General features: G+C 39.2%; 1 protein-coding gene across 4 annotated transcripts in view; it reads left to right on the top strand.

Annotated features, from left to right (window-relative positions):
* LOC307187259 (uncharacterized protein) overlaps positions 1 to 25,403 on the top strand; it is a 322,251-nt gene that overhangs the window by 19,549 nt on the left and 277,299 nt on the right. For 2 of the 4 annotated variants that reach the window (XM_079923071.1, XM_079923070.1), the window contains exons 2-3: positions 2,775 to 2,877; positions 6,122 to 6,281. In XM_079923071.1, the coding sequence (XP_079779197.1) occupies positions 2,856 to 2,877; positions 6,122 to 6,281 (182 nt within the window). In that variant the 5' untranslated portion in view covers positions 2,775 to 2,855. The remainder of the gene's footprint in view (positions 1 to 2,774; positions 2,878 to 6,121; positions 6,282 to 25,403) is intronic. The other 2 variants (XR_013828562.1, XR_013828563.1) reach the window with 1 other exon arrangement.

The following is a 25,403-nucleotide window of genomic DNA, read 5'->3' on the forward strand; positions in this document are numbered from 1 at the left end:
TCTTTATATAATGAACAGCAAGTGCAAAATATATTATAAAAGTGGGAGAGAGCCATGGGTTATTATGCACTAAAAAACAAATTCTTAAAGGTCTAAAAAAGGTGATCTTTCTTTATTACCACATTGAAGAGTACTTCTAGTGAAGAAAGACAAATTAAAATCCACATTATTTTAAAACTGGGGCGTTTGGAATGGACAGAGAACACTGAGTCTTTGTGGGGTCCTTTAAATGAGTTTTTCAAAATATACTTTTAGGAAGTAAGAATGCAGTATTGGAAATACAAATAAGACTTTTGATAAATTAAAGATGTAGGATCTTAGTTTTCCTATCTAGAAAATAAAAAGAATATTTTTACTTCTAAAAGTGAAAAAAAACATGAAAAATAAATACAAATCTAATAGATATCCGTCATCCTTAGTTACATCTATTACTGAATAAGTGCGCAAAGACACACTCTTCTTGCCTTTCTTACAGTAAGAGCTTTTCCATTAAATAACAGCCACACCCGCACACAAACACAAGCTATGTGAACAGTATTGGTCAGCAGCCAGTTATATAATGAACTTTGTGGGGTAATAAATAGGTTTAATTTTAAGTGATTAGTTTTTTAGAATACTTGAATATTAGAGTGAATCTTTGTTGTTGTTGTTGTTGTTGTTTTTGCGGTACGCGGGCCTCTCACCGCCGCGGCCTCTCCCGTTGTGGAGCACAGGCTCCGGACGCGCAGGCCCAGCGGCCACGGCTCACGGGCCCAGCCGCCCCACGGCACGCGGGATCCTCCCGGACCGGGGCACGAACCCGCGTCCCCTGCATCGGCAAGCGGACCCCCAACCACTGCACCACCAGGGAAGCCCTAGAGTGAATCTTTTGGGGTTTTGTGTGTGGAGAGTAAAGGGAGCATGAGAATTATGAGTAAGTAGTTAATAACGTATTTTCCATGGATCTGTCCAATGCCCAGCAGAACAGTAGTCATTGAAAGTGTTAAATTACAATCCATGCAAGTTGGTTTGGATGCTGGGTGAGCACGGAATGTACATGGGTAACTATGTTTCTTGTTGGCATTCCTGAGATGCTTCTTTCATTAATACTCAATTCACATTGAAAAGCCTGTTGTTTCAAAGGTTTTTCAGCACAACATGTATTTTTTTTTCCCTTCAAATTATTTTCATTTTCTGCCAAGCCTTGCTGAGGAAGTTGACATTTTGCGCTACCCAGTCAGTGACTCACTCACACATTTTGTTTTGTCCACAGTGGTTCAGTGACTTTTGCCATCCTTACTAACACAGTAATTATTCTGGCTTGCAGTTATATTGAACAATTGATTAATGCCTGCCCCTTTCCGTCTGCAGTAAAACAAAAGCATTTGCACAATCATTTTAACAACCATATTGAAGCTCATAAAGATAAACTACAAATATTAAGGCAATATTTGTACCAGAGCAGCAAAGGATTTTAACGTTGTATTGTTGCTAGGTAAAGGAGAGATAGGGGAGAAATTGGAGGTGAGAACTCGACGATGTTTTAGTAAAGACATTTTAAAGAGCATCTCCGAAAACATTAGATGTAATCATTTTGCATTTAGTGCATTTCAGTTTCAGCTTATAGTTTGTTATGTCCTGTTCCAATTTTATCTACTGCATTGAAGGTTAATTAAATGAAAATGTAGTTTTTTACTGTCCTTAGTGAAAAATTAAACTATTGTTTTAAATGACATCAAAACAAGAAAAAACCTTATATTTTAATATCACGTTAAGAGGCATATACATGCTTTACCTATAGATTTATTTTCAATGTATAGTTTCTCCTCAATCTTTTTTTTCTGTGAAGATAGGCTTAGCCCATTGTTTTCGCTACTTTTAAACAGTACCATTGTTATTTAAATGAACTTTGAACTTTTTTTTTTTTTTTGGCGGTACGCGGGCCTCTCACTGCTGAGGCCTCTCCCATTGCGGAGCACAGGCTCCAGACGCGCAGGCTCAGCGGCCATGGCTCACGGGCCCAGCCGCTCCGCGGCATGTGGGATCTTCCCGGACCGGGGCACGAACCCGTGTCCCCTGCATCGGCAGGCGGACTCTCAACCACTGCGCCACCAGGGAAGCCCAAACTTTGAACTTTTTGAATCAGGAACTCATGATTATTTGATTCCTAGCCTCCCTTGTCTAATAAAGCAAGGATGCTCTCTTTGCCTTCATTCTCAGTCTAACCTTTACTCCTTCTTCTCTTCCTCATCATTAGCAAGCTCTTAAAACACATTGTGTTAACAGTAGCTTAGTATGTAAACTATCCATTATAACCGCTCTAATCCATGTCTGCTTTATTTTATGGCTTTATTGAATGCAACCGGTAGAGTCAATTTATAGCCTGTTCATTTTATTATAATACCCATTATTTAGTATGCATGGGCCCCATCTCCTCTCAAGTATTCATAGCATTTTCACCAAACATTACCATTAGCGTGTCCTTAAATAAGTAATAATGGCAATACTTCGTATAAGATTATAGAGAACAATTGTTTCAGGGCTTATTTATTTTCAGAGAACAGCAAAATGCTGGCACTTCCCAAATGAGAAAGTTCAACCATCCTCCACATCTTTTCTGAAATATTTGATATTTTTAGCAACTTAATTTCTCCCCAAGTAAGTTAACATAAAATTATATTTAACTAGTATTCATTGTCATTCATCAGTACAGTTAGGTAACATTATTTGATAGCCTGTAATTGAGAGGACAGATTTACTTAATATATTCATTACTCCTTGCCTTTTCTAAACAGAGGGAAAGAAAAGTTTCAGCTGAAAGAAGTTCCTTGAGTTCACATCACAACTCAAGGTTAAATCATCTATTCAAATTAAGCATGAACAACTGTGATGCAAAAGGTAAAATGAGAAGGTTCAACAACATATGGAACAGCCCCAGATTATCAATAATACAAGGGTATGAGAATAAAATTTAGGCCATTCAAAATGTAATCAAATTAACCTGGAAGTAGCCTGTCTGTAAAAAACAAATGATGATAAGAGAGAGAAAAAAGTGGATGGAAAATTGCCCAGTGAAAAACGAATATGCAATTGGGACTCAATTTGTGTTTTCAAACAGATTAATATTAGGCTAGGTCGGCATTCTCCAGTTAGCCTTTGTCACATGTTGTCATTTCTTCATTCTGCATAATCAGTTTATATAATTTTCAATATGTTGGTTTACGTTCTAATCCAAATAAAAAGTGCTGTTCATTATTGTGGCCATCCCAACAGTTTATTATCCAGTTAACCAGCTATCTATGTATTTCAGTTATACTTGGAAAGTTCTGCTTCTTGCTTCATAAGAGTTTTCTGTTGAAGTGCAAGGTGCATCACAAGTTCAGTCCCACATAGGGACCTGTTCTGAATGTTCTGCACCACATTCTGGCAGTTGTATTTCATAATTCATTAGACAAGAACTAAAGTTGCGTCTATTAGTGGAATATTTTGGCTGGTGGGTATGCTTTGCAGGACTAGCAAGTGAGGAGAAGAGCAAATGAATGGAAGCTACCACTCTCAGAAGACAATGAAAGTCAATGAAAATAGTGTGAGTGGGCAAGGGGCACTCCACACTTCTAAAACTGTATTTGCAAATATTGTGTATTATATTTCCCTCTTGAAGATATTCAGTATGCCTTAGAATATTAAAGGCTCTGATACTAAACTTTGGCCTAGAACTTCCCAAATTTATTTGGCCATGTATGCTTTCTTTCATCATGAACTTATTACTATATCTAGGACCTTTTGTTTGTTCCACACACATTTCGGGAAAGAGTATATATTATCACTTCTGGGAAACAATAACAAGAAGGATATCCAGAACGGAAGTAGAGGAAAGTAGCTAGCTGGCTGAGAGACTACGCCACATGCAGGGTGTGAATAAGAGTGATGGAACAGGAAGCTCTGACGCAGGCAGAATAGGAGATAGCTAGCTATTCAAGCTTCATTATTTGACTTTTGCTTATGCCCTGGATGGAGAAATGCTGTGCCTGTAGAGGAGAGGTGTGGGAGCAAAGGAATGGGAGTCCACTGCAGAAATTTGTTTCTAATCAGAATTTAAGAGGGCTATTTGATTGCTCATAAAATTGTCCCAACTTTGACCCTTCTTTATTAAAAAAACCTTAGCAGTAGAACATCTGTCATCCAGACCACCTCTAAGATAAGTAAGCATCTTGGAGAATCTGTTCACAGTATATGGGCTCTCCCACTGAAAGAACTTATGGAAAGAAGAGGAGTTTCAGGATCAGGCTGAATCAGGTTCAAATTCTGGACCACAGCTTAACTAAATGCATAATCTTGGGCGAGATATTTCGTTTCTTTAATACATTTTCCCTCAAGTGTGGGTAATACTGTATACCTCACGGCACTATCTTTCGCCTGTATTTTCTCGATGCCCCCGGTCAAAGCAATAGGATATTTATGCAGGCATTATGCTGAATGTTTTGCATGTATTACGTCATTTATTTCTTGTAATAACCCTATGATAAATAGGTTCCATCATTATCTCCATTTTACAGAGGAAAAAACTGATACACAGAGAAATGTCACAAGGTCACCTAGATATTAAGTGGTGGAGTTGGGATTTTAGTCTAATTCTGAGTGTACTCTTAAGACTGCTCCTCTGCTTAGATATGCAGTTTCAGGAGGGAGGTGATAAAATGTAAATTACCTGTATGTCCCCAAATGTCTAGTATTAACATATTGACAGTTAAACCAGGATTCTGGTGACTCTAGATCTCTAAATCTCCAACTACTTACTCTGGAACTCCAGTGTCTACCAAAGACCTCTGAGTATTCTTAGCCTCTTCCAGAGACCACTGTGACAATCATCTCTTTTCACAGTACCTCTCTCAAAAGCAAAGAGGATGGATTCTCCCCTGACTTACACAGTAGAGCCTGCAGCATATTTGATATTGAGTTTAGTGATGCAAACCATTTAGCTTACTGATACTATCCTTTTCTTTCCCCTGGCACAAATCAGCTGCATCTAAATAACCTTCCATATCTGCTGTCGTTATGAACTTGACTAACAATATCAACTCCTCTCTGACCCTTAGGGTTTATTGCTGAATTCTGCTCATCATAGAAACCTTTCCTGTTGATTGTTCGTTGCTTAATGTCACTAAAATCTTTACCCTTTTCCCTCTGAGTTACACAGACATATCTGTATGTTTCTGAACCCCAATTGTGGATAAAACATAGTTCAAAAATATCCCCATCTGGGGAAAGTTCCTCAAGTCCCCTGTAAGTCAAAATTTTGAAATCAATATCTGTAGGGAGATATGTCAAATAATATGCTGGATATGACTAAATCTCAGTTCTTACCAGTCCAGAACTCTGATACACAAACATATTAATAATTTCACAGTGGAGTGCTGGAACTGGCTCATACTGGCTCAGAAGATTGTTAAGTTTTCCAAAAATTTGCAAGCCAGTTGGTAGCTTGTAATCGGCCATGTTGGGAATATATACGCCAGGGAAATCAACAAATGCTACAAATCAGTGCTTCCTCCATCTTCCCTGTTCCAGCCTCAGAGAGCTACTTGTTAACCATTTCCCAGGGCACCATTGCTTCTCCATCTTCTTTTGTTGAGTGCTAATAAAAGTTTGGGGTGGGGGCAGGGTCTTAGCAAAGAGGAATGTTGAAAGTAGGACCAGTAAAGTCATCCATTTGTAAATCTAGCTGAGAAATTTTTGAGGAGTTCCCTTCTAGCAAGTCTAGTCTGTCTTTTGATACTGATCATTACAGGCTAAGAATTCAGGTGAATGTTTTCTGATTCAATTAATATGGCACTTAGCAAAAAAGTCTGAAATTAAGTATATTTTATTTTTGTGGCTGTGATTTTAGTGAGCTAAATCTTTAAAAGCTTGTTTCCTACGTAAAAAATAACATGTGATAGAGAAATTAAGAACCAAAGACTTTTTACTTTAGTTTGAATCAATTTTAGGTTTAAAACAGTGGCTCTCAACCCTGTCTGCATATTAGAATCACCTGGGTGCTTTGAAAGCACTTTGATGCCAGGGACCCCTCCCCAGATCAGTTAATTCAGGTCAATTAATGCTGGAGGTGAATCACTGGCTATCCTGTTATCCTCTTTCTCAGGTTCTCCAGGTGATTCCGTTGTTCATCTGGGATTGAAAACTGCTGTGTGGTCTGTGGAACCTTCCCTCTTGATTGAAGGCGATGTGTATTTAAGGCAGGACTTGGGCTGGTTTTCTAAAGTGTTGATGTTTCCTCAGAGACCGGAGATGAACACAGAACTGTAAGTGGTTCGAATTTAATTTTTGTTATTCTTGCATGCTTTTAATAATGTACTGTTTATTGCCAGCACATCTTGAAGTGGTAGTAAAGGCATTTATTTAAAAACACTGGGCAGGAACTAGAAATTTTGGAAAATCAGTTGCAAACCAAATTTACTTTTCTTGTTGACTGTAGAAATAAATCCCAAGTGAGGAAGGGGCAGAATTTCTCTGAAAGCATGTCTTGGATGTTTCTCCACTTATCTCCATGATATTCTTTTATTTAGAGAGATTGTTGGGTAGAGACTGAAGTAGTCACGTCCAGATTTGTATTTTCCTTGTTGCAAAGTTCTTATTTGTCACTTTTCTTCTCTGGGTGTGTTGCAAAACTACATAACCCTTATCTAGTAGTGTATTAAAGGAGGCCCTGACTAATCCCTTTTGTGGCCCTAAGTGGTGGGGGAAAAAAGATAATGGTTTTCCCACCTCAAATGTGTTTAAATTAAAAAAAACAAAACAGAAACTAAGCTTTAAAAGAAGTATGAAGAAACCCAAAGAAGTTCTGACTTTTTGCAAAATATGTTGACTCCCTTTTATTTTGTTTTGTTTTCTCCGGTACGCGGGCCTCTCACTGTTGTGGCCTCTCCCGTTGCGGAGCACAGGCTCCGGACGCACAGGCTCAGCGGCCATGACTCACGGGCCCAGCCGCTCTGCGGCATGTGGGATCTTCCGGACCGGGGCACGAACCCGTGTGTTGACTCCCTTTTAAAAACTAAAACTAAAACATTCTCAAAAAACTTGGGGGCCATAATCTTCCTCGCAGGCCGCCTGTTAGGCTGAGTAGCCAGCACTGGAATCAAAATGATTTTTCTGTTTTTGCTGACTTCTTTCCCAGAGATTTATTAGCTGTGAATTTCCAATTCTTGACATGACACAGTGACTGAGACTACAGTCTGCAGGGTGATTAATTATCACAAAAAATGATAGATTTTGAAAGAAAATGTGAAAAGTCAGAGTAATATTAGAAATCTGGTCTAGATGACAAATGCTGAAATAAGATGCAGCTTTGCCAGTTAATCATATTTATTTGAAAAGCCATAGAAAGGTTTAAACTCATTTCTTTATAAAAACGTTCCAGGTTTTTTAAAAAATCTTACTATATGAATTTAATTTATGTAAGATCGTAATTCAAGAGTAAGTTGAACTTTTATTTGATAGGCTTTCTCTAGTAGTGACCTTTGTTTTCACTTTATCCCTATATACGGAAGAAAGTCATTTAATCGGCAAAAAAGAAGGTTCTCACTGTAAGTTATACAAGCAAATATATTTAAGTGCAATTATCATGTTAATTTCATACATATTAAAGAAGTTAAAGTCAATCTAGCTTTTTAGCTTCTAATATTAAGTGGATGTCTATGAAGAAATTAGAAACTCACATTTAAATTCAATCACACTGAAAAGCAAAAAGGGTCAAGAGTAGTTTTTAGAAAAGGCATAAAAGTATTTCTGTGTCTTAGATTATGATTTTCAAACTTCCTCATGAAGAATATGAAAAATGTAAATGGCATGTGTTGAAAATGACATGGTGGATAGCTTTAATATTGCAGATTTCTTTTGGACTTTTCTTGAATTCATCTTGAATATGAATAGTTATATAGTGAGGTTGATAATCATGTGATGATTATGTGTCTAAGGGTTCAATCTGCTAGAAGGACAAATCTCTTAAATAATGATAAGAGGACTTGACAGTATTGTTAGAAAGTTATGGTTCTGTTGGTTACAAGAGAGGATGGAGACACATTTGGATATTTGAAATATCTAAAGATGGGCTCCAGAAATGTTTTAAGTGTTTTAATTAAGATATAACACATACATAAAGGGTAAAAAAAATTGTATATTTATATAGCTGGTATGCTATTTTATGAAATGGACACACCCGTGTAGCCGCCAATCAGATTAAGATGTGGAATGCTATCAGCACCCCAGAAGTATCACACATCACCCCCTAAGGTAATTGCTATTATGACTTATTTCAGCAGAGATTTGATTTGTTTGGGATCTTTATATAAATCATACTGGATGATATCGTTTATTTACTTTTGCTCAACATTTTATCTGAGATGCAACCAGGTTGATGCATGTAGTATTTCTTTTTCAATACTACATAGTATTTCATGGGAAGAATATACTACAAACTTATTCATCTCTTCTATTGATAGACTTTTGGGTTTCCAGTTTGTTGCTATAATGACTAGTGTTGCTGTAAATATTCTTGTACATGTCTCTTGGTGCACATATACATATACTTCTATTGGGAATATGTCTAGAAGTAGATTCCTGAGCTGTAAGAGAGGTATATGTTCAGGTTTTTAGAATGCTGACAAACATTTTCCAAAGGGGCTGTACTAATTTACACTCACACCAACAGTGTGTATAAACTTCAGTAATGAAGCCTGAAGGAAATTTGTGTATGGACAACCAGAGTCAGAGTCAACCCTATATGTTTTACCAAAATAAATGTGAGGTAATGGAGACAGTTTTAGGTCTGGAAACATGGATTTGGGGCCTGGATTCTCCTGTGGATGGCTGGAAAACTAGGAAAGAAAGAAAACCTGAGAGTAGAACTTTAGAAAATGCCTACTTTTAGGGAAAAATGAAAGAGGGGCAGGAAAGACAGACATATCAGACTTGGAGCAAAGAAAGTTCAGTGTTAAAGTAAATGAGGGAGTAAGTTAAACAGGTAAAAGGAGAGACCAAATCTATTATGGCATATAGCAAAATGTTTGAAGTTGCTGTACTTCAAAGAGTATGCTGGTATACTTCAAAGAATACTGATAAGTTGCTATTGGATTTGGAAATCAGAGTGTCCTGGTTGGCATTAGGAGAAACATTTTTTAAAAAGCAAAGGGAGTAGAAGCCTATTAGCAGTGGAATAAAGAGTGAGAAGGAGGAGGGGAATTGATGAATCTAGGTAACTTTTCCAAGCTCGCAGTGCCAGAGAGATTGAGAGGCTAAAGGAATGAGGAGAGGGCCCTGGGTAACTTAACCTGATGAAATGGAAGGTGCGTTAAGGAGAGTTACATGAGACAGGCTTGGAAAACTACAATGAGCAGATTCCGGAGAGATGGGATTGGCTCATTAGTGTGTCTGTTTTTTATCCTTTGGCCAGAGTGGTCTCTGATGGGGTGGAAGAAAAGAGAAAATATTACTCTTTGAAGAGTTTAATAATGTCCCTCTCTGCTGTTAGGGGTATTTCAATGAAATATTCTTGGATGAACTGGAATATATTTGAAATTCAATGAAAATGTGGATTGAGTAGTAAGGAAGCAGAAAAGTGATTCAAATCTTGCCAGATCCCTTCTTTCGTAGAAGCCTCATTTCGTAGTACTCTTCACATTCTATTGTTTTAAGCCAGGGATTCTCAACAGTATTAGTACAGTCGGCTCTCCATACCCTTGGGTTCCACATCCGAGGATTTAACCAACTGTGTATTGAAAATACTTGGGGTGGGGGGAATGCCAGAATTTTCCAAAAAGTAAAACTTGAATTTGCCACACCCTAGCAGTGTAATGTTCTGAAGTTTATGCAGAAACTTCAGAGGATGGAACAAATATTTCATTTTGCAATCTCCAGGCTTCTGAAGACCGTATGTATGCAGCCTGACTACACGGTGTCTCCCAAGTTTGCTTGTGCTATATTTTATTTATCTTTTAAATTTTATTTTGTGCTATATTTTATTTATTTATCTATCTATTTATTTATTGCGGTACGCGGGTCTCTCACTGTTGTGGCCTCTCCTGTTGCGGAGCACAGGTTCTGGACGCGCAGGCTCAGCGGCCATGGCTCACGGGCCCAGCCGCTCCGTGGCATGTGGGATCTTCCCAGACCGGGGCACGAACCCGTGTCCCCTGCATCAGCAGGTGGACTCTCAACCACTGTGCCACCAGGGAAGCCCTGTTTTGTGCTATATTTTAAATGAACATAAGTTTGACATTAATGACCTCTTTAAACTGTTGGGTTACCCAATATATAAAAATATTATAGAATTACTGTTAACATCTTACTTACCTCTTTGATCTGTATGTAAAACCCATTCTTAATTCTAATTGAAGTCAGGGTTATATGAGGCAAGGCATTTGAATTAAAATAATTTTCTTCTTATGTTGACTGTTTTATCATATTACATGCCTAGTGTATTAAAAATCAGATGGAAAGAATGTTTCATGTTTCCCACTCCTTGACTTATCTTTGGGCAACATTGCATTTTAGTGATAAAGATTATTTTTATTTTTTTAGGGAGAGGGCTGCTAATGGTACAGATGGCAGGTAGTGGTCTGTTAAACTCTGAGTAATAAGAGACAATTAGACATACTTCTTAACGCAGATTTTTCTCATGTAAAAGTAAGGAAGAGTTCTATCCTTAGACTAGCATTTCTCAAATTGTGATCCTTGAACCAGCTGCTTTAGCATCACCTGAGAACTTGTTAGAAGCGTGAATTCTTGGTTTGCCCACTCCATGCCTCCATTCCCCCAGCTGAGTCAGAAATCCCACATCCAGATTCTGATGCATGCTAAAGTTTGCATGCATTTCTTGCATGCAGTTTTGATGGTGGAGTGCAAAGACAAGATTTGTTCCATTACTGTTACCTTTCCTCTGCTTGCTTCTGTCAGCATTAGACAGAGAGTTTCAGAAAACCAGAACCAGTAGGATAGATAAGAGGAAAATTAGTGTGGGAATTGGCTTACACAGTTATGGAGGCCAAGACGTCCCATGATCTGCCCTTTGCAAGCTGGAGAACCAGGAAAGCTGTGGTGTAAGTCCCACTTGAGTCAAAACCTCCTGAAAGCTAGGAGTGCTGATGTCTGAGGGAAGGAGAATCTGGATGTCTCTGCTCCAGCAGAGAGAGAATTCACCCTTCCTCAGCCTTTTTGTTCTATTCAGGTCCTGAACAGATTGGATGATGCCCGCTCTTATTGGTGAGTGTGATTGTTTTTACTCAGTTTGCTGATTCAAATGCTAATGTCTTCCCAAGACATTCACATATAATGTTTATCAGCTATCTAAGCATCTCTTAACCCAGTCAAGTTGACACATAATTATCATACAGTCTCACCAACTTCCATATAATTTGGCCCCCTTGGTTTTATTTCCCATTATTCCCTAGCCTAGCTCATCTAGTCTTACCAGTCAGGGTGTATATGTTTGGGAGGGTTAAGATTATTTTATAACAACATCATACTCATTTCCAATTGTATGTCTTCATTCCTCTCCTTCCATATTAACAAAGTCCTTTATTCTCGTCCTCTTTCACTCATGTAATTTCTCCTATCTTTGGTGGGAGCTCGGCATAGCCATCTCAATGGGGAAACCAAGTCTAAGGGAAAGTAACTCAAGCAAAGGCCTAAGCATAAGGACTGACCAGCTGGACAAAGGAATATGGCCAGGCAGCAACCTGGTGGGCACCAAGGACTAAGGCCCCTCTGGCAGATACAGGTTCTGAAAGCAGCAAATCTCATGTGGCCCTGCTGGCTGGTGAGGCCTAGTCGTGGTCAGGATGGATTTGGGCAGAGACCAAGCCTATAGGTTGAAGACCCCAGTGAGTCCAGCTGAAAGATTGGAAAGACCTGCAAAGATCAGGTCCAGTCCCAAACCCTCCAAGAACCATTCCCTGGTTATCCTCATTTCACTGTTTTTGTTTGTTTGTTTGTTTTGACCAAAGCTTGTTACACCTCACAATTTTAGTATTGACTTGGTATCCTGCTCTGTTTTCTTATACTGTCATTGTATTAGCTCATTCTGCTATAGCAAAGTACTATAGACTAGGTGGCTTAAATAATAGAAATTTTATTTTTCATAGTTTAAGAGGCTGGGGAGTCCAAGGTAAAAGTATTATCCAGTTTAGTCCCTGGGTGAGGGCTCTCTTCCGGGCTTTCAGTTGACAGCCTTCTCTCTGTGTCCTTACATAGCAAGGAGTGAGTGAGAGAGAAAGCAAGCTCTCTGATATCCCTTATGAGGGCACTAATCCCATCATGGGACCCCACCCTTAAGAATTCATCTAGGGCTTCCCTGGTGGCACAGTGGTTGAGAGTCCGCCTGCTGATGCAGGGGACACGGGCTCGTGTCCCGGTCCGGGAAGATCCCACGTGCCGCGGAGCGGCTAGGCCCGTGAGCCATGGCCGCTAAGCCTGTGCGTCCCGAGCCTGTGCTCTGCAACGGGAGAGGCCACACAGTGAGAGGCCCACATATGGCAAAAAAAAAAAAGAATTCATCTAAACCTAATTCTGTCCCTGAGGCCCCATCTCCAAATTCTATCATACTGGGGATTAGGGATCCAACAGTTGACTCCATAGCAGTCATTTTGAGCTTCATACTAGTACTTATCCCCACTGAGCTTTTGCAATGCTAAGCATAGAGTAGGCAGTTGGTTAAATTTTGCTGGCTAATTGATATCCTATGTATAGTAAATGAGCATAGATTTTTAAAACATTGAATAAGTATTACCTAACTATAAATGTGGACACATTGCCTCTTAAAGTTTCTGCTGTATTGATTAAGTACTTACTTGTCTTGATAATTTATTGTTAGCCTCTGGAGGAGAAAAAAGAGCTAGAAACAGTAGCACCACTGCAAGCAGCCTTACTCAGTAGGCCAGGGATTATAGCATAGCTACTTTAAGATTTGCTTGCAGATCAGAAATTAAAAGCAGATAAATTGAGTGTTGCTGATTTTTTTTTTTTAATCTAAAATAATTCCTCCTTCCTGTGCCTTACTCACGATCTAGCCCTATTCCTGGGAAAGCATTTCTACAGCTAAAACAAATCAAACAGCATAGACTGAGAGAACCCTATGTGCCAGATTCACCCTGCTATACTGATAATGAGCTGGAATTATTTCTTTCAGAAAACCCAGTTAAAATCTCCATTCAATTTGCAGATAGGTGAGTGGAGGAGTTACTTTGGACATATGGACCAAACCATGCCATATGGAAAGCAAAAACAAAGGTCTACAAAGAGATGTTTGTCTATACTCAAAAGAACATACGTTTCGGGCTTCCCTGGTGGCGCAGTGGTTGAGAGTCCGCCTGCCGATGCAGGGGACACGGGTTTGTGCCCCGGTCCGGGAAGATCCCACATGCCGCGGAGCGGCTGGGCCCGTGAGCCATGGCCGCTGAGCCTGTGCATCCAGAGCCTGTGTTCCACAACCGGAGAGGCCACGACAGTGAGAGGCCCACGTACTGCGCAAAAAAAAAAAAAAGAACATACATTTCTCTTTCTACCTGCTTATACGTTTCAGGTGAAGAATACAAACACACTGTGTTCCAGTGTGTACACTTAGTTTGTTATGTAATGGGGCTCTGCTTTCTCTTTAAATATGAACTATAGATTCTTGAACAAAATAACAAAAAATTCTATCAGATTAATACAAAACTTAGGAAAAGGCCCTTTTGGAGAAAATCTTAATTTATTTTTATCAGCATGAAACCCTCCTGAGAATATGGTGAGCTCTGTTTCCTCCCTGAGATACCACAGCTTAGAATCTGGCAGCATTTCCACCATCTACCACCCACAGAGCTTGATTTTTTTTTTTTTTTTCAGTTATTTTCCTCAATATAATGAGAACAGTGATTTCTAACAGCAGTCACATCCAATTTTCTTCTGGAATTGTCAGTTATGTATCTAAATGTTATTTTCCTGCTGTCATTTATATTTTGAAATTTAGATTTACAGGAGAGTTGCAAAAATTTTCTTTGTATGCTTCACTCAGCTTCCTGTGATATCAACCATGATACATTTATTAAAACTAAGAAATTAACACAGGTACAATGCTATTAACTAAAGTCCATATTTTGTTTGGTTTTCTCAGTTTTTCTACTAATATCTGATCTGTCCCAGGATCAAATCCACGATGCTATGTTGCATTTAGTCATCATGTCGCCTCAGTCTCCTTTAATATATAGTAAGTTTCTCAGTCTGTCTTTATCTTTGATCTGGACACTTTCTGCTGTTTTGAAAGCCCTTTCCAAATACACCTTTTCATACATGCAGGATACCTTGTAACCATTGAATAGAATTGTTTATTTAAATATACTTAAGAAACACCATGTGGAAATTATTTATGTTCAAAAAAATCCTTGAAAGGAGCAAAGTAGTTGTTGAATTAAAAAAAAATTACCAAGGAAGAACACATCCTTTGGCTTTTTTACTTAACTGGCCTGCTTCTAATATCACTGTAACAAAGTACAGTGGGTACATCTCAAACATTCATAAACATTCAGAATAATCTTTTTAATGTATGACTTTATCATGCAGTTTTTATATTGATGGTTTCATAATCACTTGCATAAATTCCAGACTCTTTAGCATGGCATGTAAGGTCTCATGATATGGCTCCCACCCATCCCTCAAGAAGCACCTTTAGCTATGCCTGACCACTTGTCAAGTCCTCTGTGGTAGGCAGCCTCGGAGAGCTTCCAATAATCCCCATCTCCTTTTCTTTATGACACTGTGTAATCTATAATCTCTTTCGAGTGTGGGCTGAATTTGACTGGTTTCTTAGGAATAGCATATGCTTAAAAAGTAAATGAATGCCATTTCTGAAACTGTTAGAACACCCAAGACAGAAGCCACAGTCTTTATTATTTCTTCCATTTGAGGGAAGCCAACCACCATTTGTAAGTGGCCTTAAATTTCTCCTCAAGTGGGCCTCTCATTATCTCTGGCCAGTAGCCAGTGAGGACGTGAGCCCTGCTGATAGCCATGCAAGTGAGCCTGGCAGCAGATCTTTTCCCAGCAAATCCTGGAGATGACTGCAGCCCTGGCCCACCATTGGATTGTAGCTTTGTAAGAGACCCAGCTCAAATCTCATTGCTGTTTTGAAACCATTTCTGACTATCCCTGCCCTTAATGATCTCACCCATTCAATCACTTACTGTCTCATACTGTTCATGAAGTGCTGCCCTGGCAAACTCTTTAGAATGGCGAAGTGTCTTTTCTTCATGCATATCAACAACATTTCTGAGCAAGTAGTTAGGTAAATCCTTATTGATTAATTGAAGATGGCATTTAGCTTTTGTGTTTCTTGAAGCCTGAATTAAAACGATTAAGCTGAATATACATATACCACCAGCAGCTCTAAAGCAACCCTGAGATACATGCCTGATAATGATGCTGAGAATGCAAACACGGGGAAATGGTTAGTGAAATCTAAGCTGTTAGAAGCATAGTCTTGAGGTCAGTAGGCAAGTGAAGACGTGGCTATGGGAAGAGCACGAGAAAATGCACAGATGGGGCTGAGTGCCGCATGGACGGGAGCCTCTGGCCTAACTGGACGGGGCTTTGTTATAGGCAGCAGTGTGACAGGTGTTTGGGTGGCACAGGCAAGCCCAGCTGGGAAGGTGTAAGCCCTGATCCACAAAGGAGAAGCCAGTTTGGTATTGGCCTAGGTGTTCTGCAGTCTAAATTGCATATTCTGGAGGACACATATCACTGTTACCTACCTGTGAACTCTTATTAATACAGGGTCATAAACCCCTGAATATCCCACAGAGTGTTTCAGGGAATCACAAGAAGTGTTCTACCTGAACTCACAAGTGAGTCACATCAGTTACCACGTGGCATCCATGTTTGTTCTGTTTCTCTTTTCCCAGACCTCCCACCCCGTCCCTAGAATAGGACCGCCACTCATTCCTTTTGGCCCCTCCCTGGACTGCTGTATACCACCCCTCCCACAGAGCATTAAGGAGACATATTGTAGGTGGGCTGTCACTGCTTCCTCTGGATGGGGCTCGGGGCACTCAAGCTTCTGGCCATCCGTCATTATAATCATTGTAGTCACATTGCCTGTGTCATCTATGTGTTGCCCTGATGTGTTATAGACTAAACAAAACAAGTTATCAATTTCTAATCATGGTTTTATACCCTACTCACATCTTCTACCTCCCGGGACTTAGTCATGAGTCCAGCCAGGGGTAAGTAGAACAGAGGAGGGAGCTGGACATGAAGAAAAATCTTAGTGATAACCTTGATGTTTTATTTGTCTTTTCTTCTTCCTCAGCACCAAGGCTGCCTTACTCTGTCAAGTGTGTTGTGTCTGATCCTCTCTTTATTCAGGGACTATGTAGTAATCCATCCATAGTCTTCTGGTAGGTTGACCCAGATATTCTCAGGCTTCTCTTAACTTTTGGTGGGGAACACAGCTGGGGCTCAAGCCAGGACCACAGCTATACCATGATCATGTATGAACAAGGGGTGTCAGACTGGGAGGGAGTTGTGTCTTCCCGATAGGGACAGAACCAGCAAATACAAGAGGGAGACTTATGCGTTGGGATGGACAAGGGGAGAGACAATCTGCATGGATTCTGCAGACACGGGTCTATTATTGCCTTTGCTTGACATTTTATTCATTCTTTGCACGTGATTGTATTTAAAAGTAAGAGGTAAGCAAGGGACTAAAATTATTCATCTTGAGGTTTTATTTTTATGATCAGGGTATGCAGTATGATTTAAACTAGAGTGATCAGGAAGACCAGCTAGGAAATTATTGAAATAATCCAGGTGTAGAGTGATGACCGTGCTTTATACTTTGCTTGCCTGTCAGGAAACTCAGAGTTAAGTTTTGTGCTGACTTGTAGTAGCTGTCATTTATCCAGATTTAGAATTTGATTGCCTTTCATTTTCATTTTTCAAATGATATACATGCTTCCTTTGCCTTACTGGTCTTTGGTTTTATTTTACTTGATTTTTCCTTGAGTCACCACATCTTTTTAGAAGTAAATAGGCTCTAAGTAATAAAAATGAAAATAAATGAAAAAAAGGTTTATCGCTAGTAATGGCAAGACTGGAGATGAGTGTTGCTTATTTGACATGTGGCGTTTACAAACAGTGGAGGATTTTAGAAAGGACTGGTTTAAGAGATGTCGCCGAGTGGATGGGTGGTGGCGGTGACTGGGAGTTAGAGAACAAGGTTAAGATGGCATTAGTAACTTTTAAACTTCAAATGACAAGAAGTAGGGGCTATGTTTCAGAAATTGTTGAACTCTAATAAGGAGTTGCTGTGTGTCTACACCCACTTTAAACATCAGTGATCAAAACTGGGTAATGGCCTGAGTAACAACAGGGCTCAGTTAGATCTGCTCCTTTCCAAGGCTGGACAGGTGCAGAAGTAGGAAGGATGGTATGATCAGAGTTCCCAGGCAATTCTCACTGAGCAGATGTACTCATCATTACCATAGGACACTGACTGTATGGGGAACATAGTTATGTGTTAGGCATTATTAATTAGTGAGGACACTTGCTCTTCAAAAACTTAAATACAACATAATGAAAGATTAGCAGATGTTCTATAAATCTATATAAATGTATAAAACATGTTTTATTAACTGTAAAACAATTGTTGGTTTAAATGGCATTTACCTGACACTAAGTTCCGGGGAAGTTGCTAGGTGATTTTGCTTTTGAGCTATAACCATTATTTTTCTTAATTATTCCTCACATGAAATTCTTCCTGTTAATTGGTTTCCACTGTGTCCATTCAAGAGGCAGAATCCCTTGCCCTATCTCTTTTGTTCTAGTCGCTCTTTGCATCTTTATGTGGCCCCTTTAACCTTTGGGAACAGTTGGGGATGAAAATGAGGAGAGATCAACCCACCTGAGGCTCCTGTTCACTGAGTGATTATTTTACCACGGTTCCATGAGCCCAGCGCTAGAGAACTTTCCTTCTAAACAGTGGACATTTCCATTTAGAACATGGGCTTCTAAAATAAAAAGTCATGGCCCACTGCTGAGCATATATCCTGAAACACTCAGTTAAAACCACAGGAAGAACTATTGGAGAATGTGAAAGCTTTGTCCTAATACAATTTTATCTGAAATGTTATATTCTTTGACTCTCTAGGGGAGAAAAAGAAAGGAAATAGAAACAAATGAAAGAATAGGAATGGATGAGAAGGAATCCAGCCAAGCAATAGGTTGCCACACAGAAACACAGAGAAAGGTTTCTACTAGCCAAACAAAAGCTTGTCATAGGACTGGGAATCAGAGGAGCTGAACCTGAAGATAAGTACCAAACATCATGAAAAAATGAATCCGTGTGAGAGGGAGAAAAGTAGGACATACATTCTTTTCTCTAAGTGGCTTTAACTACATTGGGTTAGCAAAGAAAATTACTTCTTGCTGTTGGTTGGTATCGTGGTAGCAGGTCACTGGAAAAATAACCCCCTCTTCATCATTTTTTTTCATACTTTTTTTTTATCAATGCAGTTTTTCTTTTTAATTGCTTCTGTAATCACTTTCTACGATGTTAATCTATTTACAAACAAATAATTAAGCTTATCTTTCATTTAATTAACTAAACTTTTGTCGAATGCATTCATATTTGGGGGGAATTAAGACCTAAGATTTGAAAACTTTAATGCCTGCTTTATGAATTATTAATTGCTCTTATTGACTCCATATTTTTTCATACTTTCGAGGAAGGAAAATAGACCTTAGAGAAAGGGATAAAAACCAGACTGTGACAGCAAAGATTTCTTGAGCCTGATTTTATGCTAGACTGTTAAGTAGTCTAGAAATTTCTTTAGAGGATTTATACCTGACTGATAAAAATAGTTTAATACATCATACCCAGGAATCACTGGTCTTTAGGTTGATCTCATAATTAATATTTAAAACTTTGAATGCTTTTCTATTTAAACACGGTAGGTAATATTTCTTTATTGCCATATCTTTAAGTTAAAAGACATCTCGAATCTAAAATACATAGAACTCAAATATGATATTCCATTCTTCAGTGCTTCTTATACATAAGCCACGGTGTTAGGTGCTATAATTCAGATTATGTCAGTTCTTTAAGACCTTTTGGTATCTTCCCGTTGAACTTGGAATGAAATCCGAACTCTCACAGTGATGCCCTGTGATCTGGCCTCCACCTGTCTCCCACTTCATCTGGACCACGCTCTCTCTCTTCTTCCAGTGCCTCTCACGTTCCAAGCTCTTTGCTACCGCAGGTCCTTTCCACTTGCTGTTTCTTCTGCCTGGAATGCTAACTTGCTGTTGTGTTTCTTTACAGGCAGCTCCTTCACACTCTTCAAATCCCAGCTTAATGTCATATTCTCAGAAAGACCTTCCCGGATTCTCACTTTAAAGTTGCTTTCCCATCTACACCCCACACCCCACCATCACCGATTCTGCCACAGCATGCTTTTGTTTCCTTCGTAGAGCTTGTCACAGTCTGTCTTCTTGTTTACTTTGTTTCCGCAGCTGTACTAGGGACCTTGTCATTATTCTTTTCTTTTGTATCAAATCCTGGAATGGTGCCTGACACACTCAATATATGCTACTTATTTGCTAAATGTAGGAGATGAATAAATGCAGGGAATAGAAACTAATAGTTATAGAACCCGACTTTTATATCAAGCATTTTAGTTGACATAGTTAATGTGAGAAGCGTTTTTCCATCTCACTGATGAGAAGAGTGGGAACTTAGGTCTTATAATGGTGCTGAGTCCTTAAGGAATGCCCAGTCTAACTATATCATTAGCGAGTGAGCTCATTATATAATGGATCTAGATTTTCTGTTCTTCCACTATGGCCTGTTGCCATCTCATATAGCAAGCTTAAATTAAGTGGTTGGATTTAGCCCTGCTCATCGTGCCTCCAGTGAATCATACATGTGTTTGTGGGTATGAATGTCTTTATGAAATATCGTTTGGAGTAAAGACGCTGTCCCTTATCTCCATAACAGTGAAATGCCCATTATCTTAACACTTGTGATCCTTTAATTATAATCTTTTACATTCATATAACGATTCTGCAAAGAATTCTCATACACATGGGCTCCTTACATTCCCCTTCTTGTCTGCAGTAGGCAGGCAGGGCAGATGTTATTATCTTCCTGTTGCAGATGCTGCTGCTGAAGTTCTGTGATGTTCAGTGGCCTGTCCAAGGTCATACAGCTGGTATATGGTGGAGAGCCCTCTTGGCCTCCATCGTCTGTCCCCAGAGCACAGTTCTGTTGTTCCAAGGCTCATCCTGTCTGTCCTCCCCACCCCAACCATCCTTTCTTCTCTGAGCATTTCCTGAAAGTCAGCACTATGACACAGTGAGAGCTTTAAACAGAGGTGATAATGAAGGGGCTCTTGGTAGGGAAAACAGATGAGCAAACAGATTTCTGTGCCTGCTTCCCATCTCTCCCCAGTGTCCCTCTCCTGCCCCCCTCCCACCAAAAAAGTGTTTCCATGGAGCCCTTACTTCATGCTTACTGATCCATGATATTTTAATAGGTGATGGGAATGAGATAAATATTTCTTCTCTGATCATTTGACCCAATGTGCTAATAAAGCATGTCCTAAAATGTCTCAGATAGTTTCCTTGCCCTCCATTCCCACTGGTCCTACTCTAGTTTTAGTCATCATCTTTCTATTGTCTTCCAACGGTTTTGACTTTCCTCTTTCCTTCAGCCTAGCTACCATCCATTTCACTCCCTACACTGTAAGCGGGGCTTGCGTTCTATAGCACAGATCTAATCATGTTGCTTTTCTCCTCCCAAGTCATCAGTGGCTCCCCTTTGCTTATAGCCTAAGTCCAAACTCTTCAATATATCATCCAAAGCCCTTGACGACTGAGTCCCTTGCTGTTCCATCTCCCTTCCTGATATATGCCATGGTTTTCTTTTAAAAAAGACTTCTGCCTGTTGTCTGCGTGTGCCAGGAAATCTCATAACCCTTGTCCCTTTTCGTGGTGTTCCTGCTTCCTGGAATGCCCTCTCTCCACTTCTCTGTAAAGTTTAGCTCCAACATAATTTCCCATTTGATGCTTTCCTGGACTTGCCTCTATTACCCCTTTTTACCAAAGAAGATATTTTTCTTCCATCCTTGCTCCCATGGCAGTTTGCTGAGGTATCTATTATTAGGGCTACAGTTATGTTACTTTGTGGATGAGAATTAACTCGGTACTTAAAGTGAACATGAAAGCCAAGAAAAGGAAATTGGAGGAAAGGATTTGGTGGGGCAGTGGTGGGGGGTGAGAAAATTAGCAGAGACTGCATGGGACATAGCATCAGCAGAGCTCCATGTAAGCAAGTGAACTAAGTCCATGATTTACTGGAATTGCTTTCTGTTACCTAAGTGAAAACTTATCCCAAGTAAGATACACTGGTTGAAAATGAAAAATAATGCAGTTGACAAAGATGTAGAGTATTTTAGAAGTGCTTGAACATGTAGAGTCCTAATCTTGGTTACAAGGCTGGCAGAGAAGGCTGACTTCCCAAGTCTCACCTCCTGCCTGTGGTTTTTATTCTTCATTCTCTACAACCTGGAAACCACGTAGTATTTGGCAAATTTGACAAACATATCACATACGTAATGACATCATTTCACACTGAACATCTGTAGCCCTCTTATTTGGCTACAGGAAGTGCAGGAAAAATCAGATGGGACATTGGATGAGAGGTCAAAACCCCCTAATAAATCCTCTTACACGGTGACATTGTTAGACGAAGTTATTGCAAAACACTTCCAGGTTGGTTTGGGGATTTTCAGAATTTTCAGTATTTTAAAAGGAACAGTACATTTCCTTTTTGCAAGAAGGACACTTCTGACCAAGGCAGCTACAATGACACACTTTCCGGAGATGAGAGAATAGTGCACACACATGTTCACCAATCTTAGAAAAAGGAATGAGATGTTGGCAGATGCTGTGCTCTTAACTTGAGGAAAGGACTCTGCTTCTTTAAAGGAAGCAAATTAGTTGCAGGCAGCCTCTGACAAGTTGAAGAAACATCTGGAAAAGCTGATAATAGACTGACTTCCTGAAATGTGGGTTTGACTATGATGACTTCAGACAGGAAGCTTATGTTTCTTATCGTAACATTGGAAAAAGACATAAAATTACAAAGTAAAACTGATTAACTGCATACAGAATTGGAATTCTCTAAACTAGTATATTAAAGTTATTAAGGTTTAACATTGTTATCTTCAGGAAGATCTAACCGTTATCAAACATTTTTTATCTACTCTCCTTCATAGGGAATATTTAAAGAAAATCTATGTACTTTTGTCTATTAAGTCCAAATGCTATAATCTCTTCTTCAAATTATATCCTGGAGGCAGTTTTAATAGAAATTACATTTCATTCCTCCAAACCAGAATTTTGACGTGAAAAAAGTTTGAACTGTGATAAAGTTGAGAGCACTACCAAGGAGAAAAATTAATAACCAGTAAAGAAATGAACCACATTTTTCTAATGATATGGCTGTTGGCCTTTTAAGACCTTAAAGCAGGGCTATAAGAATAGTCCTTGGAGTTATCAAATACATGTGCAATATTTTAGATTTTATACACGTGTCAGTATTGTACATGAATATAAATTCAGGGCATTCTCTCAGGAGATTGGGAAAATCCTTTAGCACTATGTTCTACCATATTCTATCTTGTTTCCCTCATTACCAACAAATTGCAGGGCTCTGTTAATATTTAAATTAATATTTATGCCATTTAAGGCACCCCACATACTTAGGAAGTATTCTTCTGTGTTTAAAGGAATATGCATATATTTTAGTGCCAAAACTTGAGTGTCCTTTGGGGCTTCATGTTGGCCATCTCTGCATACATGAAGTTGTAAAGCAACTTTTCTTTCACGTGGGAAGAATGAGCTACGCTCTATCTCCTCTTGTCAGACAGGCACGTACATCCTGGCCTTTGACCAAAAGTTGCATATAATCAAGAAAATAGCAATTCTTTACTCAATTGCTGTTAGTGAGGAAGGTGCTTTTTCATGAATGCGGAGTGCAGTGTCCGTCTAAATATGGTCGTGGACACATGCTTTTAAATCTTACACAAAGTTCACACATCAATTTCTTACTAGTTACATTTGTTACATTATAAAAAATTAAGCCTTCAGTTTTTAATCACATGCAGATGTTGTACCTTTGTTCTCTACCTAATGTCCCCTTTGTACTTTATGTTCATCCAAGCAAACTTTCCAATCTTCCCCTGACAGGTTTTACTTTCTGGTGTATGTTGGCCCACATTGCTTCCTTTCCCTGCAGCGTGCTTTCTCATTTCTCCACTTCTCGATGTCCTTCCTATCTTTCTAGGATTGATCAGCTCAACTGCAAACTTCTATTTTAAGACATATCCATCTCCTCTTCAGTAATTAGTCTTTTTCTCCTTCAATTGAGCTCTATTATTTTGTACATTTAATTCAGAAAATATTAGCAGGCTGTCCTATGTCCTGTAGGGGTTGGGAAAGTAAGAGAACACTTACCCTCCAAAATTAGAAAATAAGGCATGTACAACATAACCATAATATTAGCAGATTCGTATTTAGTGTCTGTATCCTACTGACTGAAATGGAATGATTTGAAATTGCGTGCACACGCATGCATGTATGTACATATAAGGTTCACCCAATACTGGGCCTGGAGTGATTAAATAGGAATTTAATGGTATTGCATAGGAGATTTCATGGCATTTACCCTTTTTTCCGGTTGGGGATTAATTCATTTATCTGTGTAGCTCTCAAGTGATTCTTTGGCTCAAAAGGGAATTAAAGTACATGTTATCAACATTTTCTTTTATTACTATAAAAATGTTCATTGCAAGATGATTTAAATTTGTACATGTGTAAAACAAAGTATCGGTATACACATACAGGTATTTCAAAGTAGCAGAGCTAGGATTTGAACCTAGGCAGGCTGGCCCCAAAGTCTATGCTCTTAATCACATTGTACCATATGCTGTCTTTTATAAAGCTGTCTTTAAACTTTCTCCTTAATGTTTAGGTACTTCTCATTCACGAATTTTAGTTCCACCATTCCAGAAATGCTTTGGTACACTAAATAAAATTGAGAGGCATTATACAAAAAACAATTTGTGTTTTAGAGAAATTCACCTTGTGTTTTCCCTAGTTATACTCTACATTTACATATAAAATCTATCTTCAAGGAGAAAGAGAGAACCATTTAAGTCTGCATACAGCCTGGACCCTTGCCATGCCCCTTCTCCAAACAGGCATACACACATCCTACTGCCACCTGAATCTCACAGTCCTGATGCTGGAATCATAAGCAGCGTTCAACCTACTCCCCACCTTTGAGTCCCTTTTCCACTCTAACTCTAGACGTTGAGTCAAAAGAGGTGGGCTTGGTTTCCCTCAAGTGCAGAAACATACCACTTGCAACTTCCTTCCCCTTCAGAAGGAGCAGAAGGTAGCAGAGTCCCGCAGAGGGGGCTTCTGTTGAAATTCAGAATCTCCCCAAAGGTGGACCTTGGTCTATAGGGTGCTCAATACCCTTAAATCATAATGGATTTACAGCCCGTGGTTACAGAGTTATACTTTTTAGGTACATTTCAAGTGTCTGTGGACTCACCAGAGGACTTTACAACTAGTGAAAACACTATTTCTGTGGTAAATTGAAGGTCACTCGTTTGGAACTTGAAACACACAAAACTTTGGAAATAGCCTATATCTGAAATATATATATAAAGTAAGTATAGGTGCAAATTAGACACCCAACTTGATTCTACAAAGATGCGTAGTCAAAGGAATGCAAGTGGACCCTGAGTTTCATTATCCAGTAGCAGAAACAGTATTTGTAGAAGTTCTTGAATACCCACTTTTAGAAGGAAGTGAAGAAAAGGACTTTGCAGTCCAGTAGTTAAAGACTATACCAAATGACTGGGCTAGTAAAATAATAAAAACTAGTATTTCTTAGGCACTTAACCTCATTCCTCAACTTCTCCACCTGTAAAATGGAGGTAATGACAGTACTTACCTCACAGGGTTGTCATGTGAATAAATGAGTTAATTGTATGAACCACTTAGAGTGCCAGGCAAATACAGTACGTTAATGCCCATCATTAGCACCAACTGATCATCCACAAACCCTTATTATGAACGAACATATAGAAGATTCCTTCAGGCACCAGAGGAGAATCGGTCTATCCCCCAAAAAGTACATTAGGCTGCTGTATGTGAACAACCAAGCAATCTTTAAACTTTCTTTTTTTAAGGGAAGAAATGAAACTGCAACAAGTCTGCCACTCTTAACTGCTATTGAGAATGGGGTTTCTTACTGAAGGTGAAGAAAATATTCTAAAATTAGATTGTAGTGATGGTTGCACAACTGGTTATATACTAAAACCATT

This window comes from Stenella coeruleoalba, assembly GCF_951394435.1.
Source record: "Stenella coeruleoalba genome assembly, chromosome: 5".
Classification (NCBI taxonomy): Eukaryota; Metazoa; Chordata; class Mammalia; order Artiodactyla; family Delphinidae; genus Stenella; species Stenella coeruleoalba.